This window comes from Pararge aegeria, chromosome 24, assembly GCF_905163445.1.
Source record: "Pararge aegeria chromosome 24, ilParAegt1.1, whole genome shotgun sequence".
In the NCBI taxonomy this organism is placed as follows: domain Eukaryota; kingdom Metazoa; phylum Arthropoda; class Insecta; order Lepidoptera; family Nymphalidae; genus Pararge; species Pararge aegeria.
Window position 1 is genome coordinate 2,664,223 of NC_053203.1, and position 9,119 is coordinate 2,673,341.

General features: G+C 34.2%; 1 protein-coding gene across 1 annotated transcript; it reads left to right on the top strand.

Annotated features, from left to right (window-relative positions):
• The first annotated feature begins 204 nt into the window (after positions 1-204).
• Positions 205-4,130, top strand: LOC120634473 (tubulin alpha chain). The gene is made up of 3 exons (XM_039905087.1): positions 205-339; positions 1,286-1,508; positions 2,910-4,130. Exons 1-3 carry the CDS (start codon positions 337-339, stop codon positions 4,034-4,036), a joined length of 1,353 nt encoding a protein of 450 aa, XP_039761021.1. The 5' UTR covers positions 205-336; the 3' UTR covers positions 4,037-4,130.
• Positions 4,131-9,119: the final 4,989 nt, after the last annotated feature.

Consider the following 9,119-nt stretch of genomic DNA (forward strand, 5'->3'; position numbering starts at 1 on the left):
AATCTTAAGACTTATTAACCCATTTTAATTTAATTATTCATCGATACCGTATGTTTGACCCACATCCCTAATATTGTATGATTCACAATTCCTGCAATGGTGATAATATTGCTTGGGCGTTATTGGTCGATACGCCTATGCGGCATTTGGATCGACCAATCAGCGAATGGAACGGGAGCGTCGGTCCCCCCGCAGCACCAGTCCTATAAATACTCGCCTAACGGAAATTTTGACGTTATAAACCGTTCGGCAAGCCTCTTCACCGGTCGCGCTGAACGACGACTGAATTTATTTAATAAATTATTCCTACACTAAGTTCAACAAAACTCAATCAAAATGGTAAGTAATCCTTCGTATACTCGTTTTTCGTACGTTATTTAATTTTCACTTTAGTTTTTACGTGATTATTGACGCTAAAAAGCCGGTTCGTCACGCCACCATCTTGTCGGCATATAGATCCACGAGGCCGGGTAGAGTACTTTTTTCAAATTATTTCCTTCTTTATTTGAATATTCAATTGAAGTGATAACGTAACGTAACTCAAGTAATAAAGAAGTTTGCGGATTTTTACTTTTCAAGTTTTGTGACTCAATTCAAGGATGCCGCGCCGGTACGCCAACGCCCTTCTCGTTTTCATGTCTAATCGATAAAGTTGCGAATCCATTCGAATCATGGTTAGTGCTAAATAGTTACTATTAATTAACAATGTATTTTGGAGATTTGGATAATTAGTTCTGAGACAGCCGTACAGATGACGTGTTCTTGACCTTATTCAAGGATCGTCGAACGGTGATGTCACCAAGGCACACTTAACGTAATTTAGCACAAAATGATGCCTTTTGGGAAATCATAGGGTTTTGAAAGGCGAAAGTAGCAGTTTTATACTACCGGTAAGACCGAAGCTTTCACCGACCTTTTTTCTGAGAAGAGTTTTCCTTTCACCTTATTGTTCGTAGGTATCTAGCTAATTGTAATTTGATAACGTCACGCCATTCGTTTCTTCGTCATTCATACTGTGCGTTTTACAAAGGTAGTTGAAGTACTTAACCTCATACTGTCTCGAGTAGAATGAGTTAGTGTGTTCGTAGCATGTCGATGTCCTCGGGAAGTTCATTGACACTTGTCTGGTTCTTTTTTTTTTTTTTTTTTTATAAATGCGATTAAGCCTTGGTGTTTTATCCCACAAGTTAGTCCTTTACTGCAATCTCACGTGAAGTTATGCAGTCTAAAGTGCGAGTTGACTCATACAATTCACATAGTTCTAATAATATTGTTTTGTCAATAGCGTGAGTGCATCTCAGTACACGTTGGCCAAGCCGGAGTCCAGATCGGAAATGCCTGCTGGGAGCTCTACTGCCTGGAGCACGGCATCCAGCCTGATGGCCAGATGCCCACTGACAAGACCATCGGCGGTGGTGACGACTCCTTCAACACCTTCTTCAGCGAGACTGGCGCTGGCAAGCACGTGCCCCGCGCTGTGTTCGTCGACCTGGAGCCTACAGTAGTAGGTAAGTGAACGACCGACTGGTAATGCATTGGTTAAAATACAGAACAATATCTAGAAGCAGGCAAAGTGAGAGTTAAATTTGCATACAAAGGACTCCATATCAAGGAAAATGTAAATTTTATATTATTATTTCTTATAGTTGCAATGGAATTTTCACCATAATCTATTATGATCGACAGTGTACACTACACTTGAAATGTTTAGAGGCTTAGGTATTTCTCATATAGGTACTCTCAAGACATGTATGTAGTTTGAGGGCCGATTGGCGCAGTGGGCAGCGACCCTGCTTTCTGAGTCAAAGGCCGTGGGTTCGATTCCCACAACTGGAAAATGTTTGTGTGATGATCAGGAATGTTTTTCAGTTTCTGGGTGTTTATATGTATTTTATCAGTATTTATGTATATTATTCATTGAAAAAATATTCGTCAGTCATCTTAGTACCCATAACACAAGCTACGCTTACTTTGGGGCTAGATGGCGGTGAGTGTATTGTTGTAGTATATTTATTTATTTATGTATGGAAGGTAATGCCAAACTGACACAATTGACCATTTTAGATGTGAAACAGTTGGAAAACTGCGGAGGTTCTGCTGTCAGTCTGAACCAGTGGTAGCGTCACTACAAATAGACATGCATAATATTCTACCTGAAATAAATTAAACTTGAATGCAAACACTAACCGCAATGGCAATATACCTAAGTACTAACTGGATGTTCCATTTTGGTTGATTGTAAAACCTGTATTTCAGGAGTGCCAGATATCTGTACCATAGACTTCCATTGGTCTAATTTTATGATGGATCACTAAAATCTTTAATCATTCAAACTCAATTTGAGCAGAGTGGGGAGGGTCATACACTCTTTATTTCTACAAATAAAAAGATCTGGGTGTTGCAGTCTTACACTAATAAATTGGTGAAGCCCGGCTCCAGCTTCTACTATTTTACATTCTTAACATTACGTATACTTTATTAACATATAGGATATTCTGAAATAATACAATGAAGATGCTTGTAACAACAAGGCTTCTTAGAAGCAGGCCACTCCACTCTCATCTCTCACAAAACAGAAAAATTCTAAAGATTGTTAAACTATACAATGATGTTGGAAAAGAGCAATCTGCCGAGTTTGTTGGTGGAATCTGCCTTCCGAACCGGTGGTAGAGTCACTACAAACAGACTGACTTGACGTTTCAAGTGCTTATAAATTAGGCATACTTTGACATCACTTGAGAATAAAACATGCATGCCCAGCAGTTTTCCCTTATGTTCTTAACTGTGTGTGAAGTCAACAATCCACTTTTGGCCAGCATAGTAAACCCTTTTCATTCTGAGAGGTGACCCATGCCCTGTGGCAAGATGACTCCAACCAATTTGCTAACTGTATTTTTCCTTGTTCACAGATGAGGTCCGCACTGGTACATACAGACAGTTGTTTCATCCAGAACAACTTATCACTGGTAAAGAGGACGCGGCGAATAACTACGCGCGTGGTCACTACACCATCGGAAAGGAAATCGTTGACCTAGTCCTCGACCGCATCCGCAAGCTCGCCGACCAATGTACCGGATTACAGGGATTCCTGATCTTCCACTCCTTCGGTGGAGGTACCGGATCCGGATTCACATCTCTCCTTATGGAACGTCTCTCGGTTGACTACGGAAAGAAGTCCAAACTCGAGTTCGCGATCTACCCAGCTCCCCAAGTCTCAACCGCTGTCGTCGAACCCTACAACTCCATCCTTACTACCCACACCACTTTGGAGCACTCCGACTGCGCATTTATGGTTGACAATGAGGCTATTTATGACATCTGTCGCCGCAACTTGGACATCGAACGCCCAACTTACACCAACCTCAACCGTCTGATTGGTCAGATCGTATCTTCCATCACGGCTTCACTGCGTTTCGACGGCGCCCTCAACGTCGATCTCACAGAGTTCCAGACCAACTTGGTGCCATACCCACGTATCCATTTCCCATTGGTGACTTACGCACCAGTCATCTCCGCCGAGAAGGCTTACCACGAGCAGCTGTCTGTATCTGAAATCACCAACGCTTGCTTCGAGCCAGCCAACCAGATGGTCAAATGTGACCCACGTCACGGAAAGTACATGGCTTGCTGCATGTTGTACCGTGGAGATGTCGTGCCCAAGGACGTCAACGCGGCCATCGCCACGATCAAGACCAAGCGTACCATCCAGTTCGTCGACTGGTGTCCCACCGGTTTCAAAGTTGGTATCAACTACCAGCCACCCACCGTGGTGCCAGGCGGTGACTTAGCCAAGGTCCAGCGCGCTGTATGCATGTTGTCCAACACCACAGCGATCGCCGAGGCGTGGGCCCGTCTCGACCACAAGTTCGACCTCATGTACGCCAAGCGCGCGTTCGTGCACTGGTACGTCGGAGAGGGTATGGAGGAGGGAGAGTTCTCAGAGGCTCGCGAGGACTTGGCTGCCCTCGAGAAGGATTACGAAGAGGTCGGCATGGACTCCGCCGAAGGAGAGGGCGAAGGCGCCGAAGAGTACTAGGCGTATTCCAATATGTAATAAGCGTATTTCCGTAATACGTTTAGCGCACTCGCACCGAAACATTCCGGTGAAATAAAAGAAAACTAATAAATTATTTTCCGTTTTTTTCTTTCATATCCAACTATCTAAAAATATCATCTATATCGTTTCAAATGCATCACCCTTAGTGATTAAACGACGTCTTTGCTTCGTTTACATTGTGTAGTTTTTATGACTTCGACACGCGTGAGTACATCGCTAAATGCCTGGGTCATAGGGTATATGTTAGAAATATTGGGTTAGGCTCACATAAATAAAATACAGTGCACATATTTAAGAGCTATTTATTTCGAGATTTATTTTAGTTACCTACTAGGTAAACATTTTTCATACTAATAATTTAGATTTATTTAAAGCAGGTACCTACTTATAATAGTATCTGACAAATTAATAGGTTTAAATAGTTTTATAAAGTTTAATAGTGATTTACCTACACGAAGGAAGAAGGAAATATTATTCATAAATAGGTTTATATAGGTTTTTATTCATATTTCGTTGGTCTAATAGGTAGGTAATACTAAAGCTTCAGCAAATAATTATTTGGCCTAAACTTTAGCCGTTATTATTATTTGTTTACAGTAGAGCTTATTATAGGTTCTAGGTTAAATGTAATGTAGGTACATGTATTTTATTTCAAACTACTAAATAAATAAATACCTCATGTAGGTACTCATCTCCTATCTCGTTAGCAACGTGTGGTTTGTAAGAAAGTACGTTTCAATGACTTAAAACTGGTCGTTCGTTTTACTTTCCTTTATAAACAATTACTTCTCATAATTAGGTAAGTAAGAGAACAGAATGACCTTTTAAACTTCTACCAACTGTACTTTTAAGTTTTAACCATGCTTGTTTTCCCACCATCACCGGTTAATTCCCTCTTATTACCGCTTTGTTTCACCGCTGACATTGACATTCCTATTTCCTCCTACCAAGACCTACAGTCTTCGTTAAGGAATCTGGAATACTCAACAACCTACGATATAATTTTCTTGATCCTAACTGATTATTAGTTCTGTTTATTACAATTTGTTTGTTTGGATACTTTATTTATTTATTTTTATTCCAAATGTTAGACCATACTATATTAATGTATATGCTAAGTATTTTGTTATAGGTGAACTTTACTTCACTTTTTTTATTTATAATAAAGCCTTTTAAGACATAAATCTTGTTAAACTACACCAAACCTACAAAAAAATTTAGGAAAACGGTTGTCCTATAGGCGGTTATTATAATATGTGTTTAATTTTGCCCAAACTTTGTGTAGATCTGATGAATGTGGTTGGAGATGGAGGACTCCTCAGCGGACAGCAGCAAAGCCCTCCTTTAAGAATACTTTTTTTTTTTTGAACTACAACTAAATTGAATGCCACATCAAAAAACAAAATCAAACACGGACAAAGTCGCGGGCAATAGCTAGTAATTTTATAAATGCGAAAATGGATTTTATTGTTTGTCCTTCACGCCCTAACGAAGCAACCAATTTACTTGATTTTTGACATAGAGTAAGTAGAAAGGACGGAAAGTAACGTAAGCTGCTTTTTATCCAAAAAAATAAACGGTTCCCACGGGATCGACGACTAACGACTAACGCGGGCAACAGCTAGTATAAATATAAAGTGAATATCCTCCAAATGTCAATAATGTATATATGTAAATAATATACTTAAAAAATAATGTAAATAATGTGTTGAAGTAAATAATGTACTAAGTAAATAATGCAAACAAGTTAATAATGTAAATAAGTAAATAATATACATAAGTAAATAATGTACTTAAGTAAATAATGTACACAAGTTAATAATGTACTTAAGTAAATAATGTAAACAAGTAAATATTTTAGATAAGTAAATAATGTAAACCAGTAAATAATGTAAATAAGTAAATAATGCACTTAAGTAAATAATGTACTTAAGTCAATAATGTACTTAAGTTAATAATGTAAACAAGTAAATAATATACTTAAGTATATAATGTACTTAAGTAAATAATGAACGTAAGTAAATAATGTACTAAACTAAATAATGTAAATAAGTAATTAATATACTTAAGTAAATAAGTAAATAATATACTTAAGTAAATAATATAAACAAGTAAATAATTACGAAAGTAAATAATGTACTTATGTAAATAATATAAAAAAGTGAATAATGTAAATAAGTAAATAATATACTTAAGTAAATAATGTAAACAAGTAAATAATATACTTAAGTTAATAATGTACTTAAGTAAATGATGTATTTAAGTAAATAATATACTTAAGTAAATAATGCTGACAAGTAAATAATGTACTTAAGTAAATAATGTACTAAAGTAAATAATATACTTAAGTTAATAATGTACTTAATTAAATAATGTAAGCCAGTAAATAATATAAACAAGTAAATAATGTACTTAATTAAATATTGTAAACAAGTAAATAATGTATTTAAGTAAATAATATACTTAAGTAAATAATGTACTCAAGTAAATAATGTACTAAAGTAAATAATATACTTAAGTTAATAATGTACTTAAGTAAATAATGTACTTAATTAAATAATATAAACAAGTAAATAATTTAGATAAGTAAATAATGTAAACCAGTAAATAATGTAAACCAGTAAATAATCGAAACAAGTTAATAATTTAAATAAGTAAATAATGTGTTTAAGTAAATAATGTACGCAAGTAAATAATGTACTTAAGTTAATAATGTAAAGAAGTAAATAATGTACGTAAGTAAATAATGTACTTAAGTAAATAATGTACTAAAGTAAGTAATATACTTTTGTTAATAATGTTCTTAAGTAAATAATATACTTCAGTAAATAATGTACTTAAGCATATAACGTACTTAAGTAAATAATGTACGTAAGTAAATAATGTACTTATGTAAATAATATAAACAAGTAAATAATGTACTAAAGTAAATAATGTAAATAAGTTATTAATATACTTAAGTAAATAATGGAAACAAGTAAATAAAATACTTAAGTTAATAATGTACTTAAGTAAATTATGTACTTAATTAAATAATGTAAACAAGTAAATAATGTATTTAAGTAAATAATGTATTAAAGTACATAATGCAAACAAGTAAATAATGTACTTAAGTAAATAATGTACTAAAGTAAATAATGTACTAAAGTAAATAATATACTTAAGTAAATAATGTACTTAATCAAATAATATAAACAAGTAAATAATGTTAACAAGTAAATAATTTAGATAAGTAAATAATGTAAACCAGTAAATAATTGAAACAAGTTAATAATTTAAATAAGTAAATAATGTTCTAAAGTAAATAATGTACGCAAGTAAATAATATAAACAAGTATATAATGTAAATAAGAAAATAATATACTTAAGTAAATAATGTTCTTAAGTAAATAATGTAAATAAGTAAATAATGTACTTAAGTAAATAATGTACTAACGTAAATAATGTATTTAAGTAAATAATGTACGTAAATAAATAATTTAAACAAGTTAATAATTTAGATAAGTAAACCAGTTAATAAAATATGTACGTAAATAATATATTCAAGTAAATAAGTAAATAAAATACTAAAGTGAGTAATGTACTGAAGTAAATTATGTATGCAAGTAAATAATGTAAACAAGTAAATAATGTAGATAAATAAATAATGTACTTAATTAATAATGTAAACCAGTAAATAATGTAAATAAGTAATTAATATAAACAAGTAAATAATGAATTTAAGTAAATTATGTATTTAAGAAAATAATGTACTTAAGTAAATAATGAACTAAAGTAAATAATGTACGCAAGTAAATAATGTAAGTATGTTTTAAGTGTGTGGTACCTACCTACTGCACATGACAAAAAGCCACCTACGCGAGTCTCATTGACGTAATCCTACGCGTAGTAGCAGCAGTTCCTTTTATGATGTACTAGCGTACCCAGCCCGCTTCGCCGGGCTAGATTTTGCTTTATTTTATTTAAACAATAAACTTACATCATTAAATTTTTATTTTTAAGTCTCATAATATATTAAATCATTTATTTCTCTCCGTATTCATTCTCTTTTCGAGCGGGTAAAGATCGTTATCTACACCCATGTACACCCAACAATAGAATATCATCATAGTAAATAAAAGCTGTATTAGACAGTTTGACAGTTCGAAAATAGGAGTGCTCCGATCGTCACCAAACTTTACAGGATTACTCGCCAGGTCAATCCGAAGATTCCCTGAAAGTTTCATTGAAATCGGTCAAGCCGTTTCGGAGCCTATACGGAACATACCCACACACTTCCTCTTTTATATATATAGATAGAAGATAGATAATAACGTGTACAGGCGCAACAAGAATCAATATCGAGTTAACGTTCCATACGTACTTTTATTATAAAAATAAGCTGAATTGGCTATAGTCCGCGAAAACCAGGAGAATCTGTATGGTGTAATTGACAACGAATAATTTTTAAGTAAACATCTCCTGAGGTTGCTCCGGTTTCGGAGCGAAACGCGCGTAGAGGGTACATTGCCGAAGATATTTTTGGTGTGGAGTATAAGGATCGAAGAAATTATAAATTACACCACACAGATTCTCCTGCTTTTCGCGGAGTATAGCAAATTAAGCTTTATTTTCATAATATATCATGGATTTCCGCAAAGTAACGACTGCTTCTATCCAATATACGTACTTAGGTATACCTGAATGAAGAATTAAGTAGTAACGAAGCAAATGCATTTCAACAAAAGAGATGGGTAATGAACAATAAACTGCATTTCGATTTCCCTCTTACAGAAAACCTTGGTAGGTTGTAGCGAAATCAGTTACTGTACTGTAGCTCATTTAACTCGAAAACAATAATTATTAGGTATATTCCTCACAGCTGGAGAAAAGTCTAATACAGATGACTCGTAACATGACATCATCTGCCTTTACCATAAAATGGTAACCGACTAAAGTTGTTGGCATTGATATAGACCATTTATTTGTAGGTATCAAAAGACGTGTTTTTTTTTTTAAATACTTCAAACACGGCTAATTACAAAGTCTTTTTAGGTACCTACCTATGTCGACTTCTTTTTGA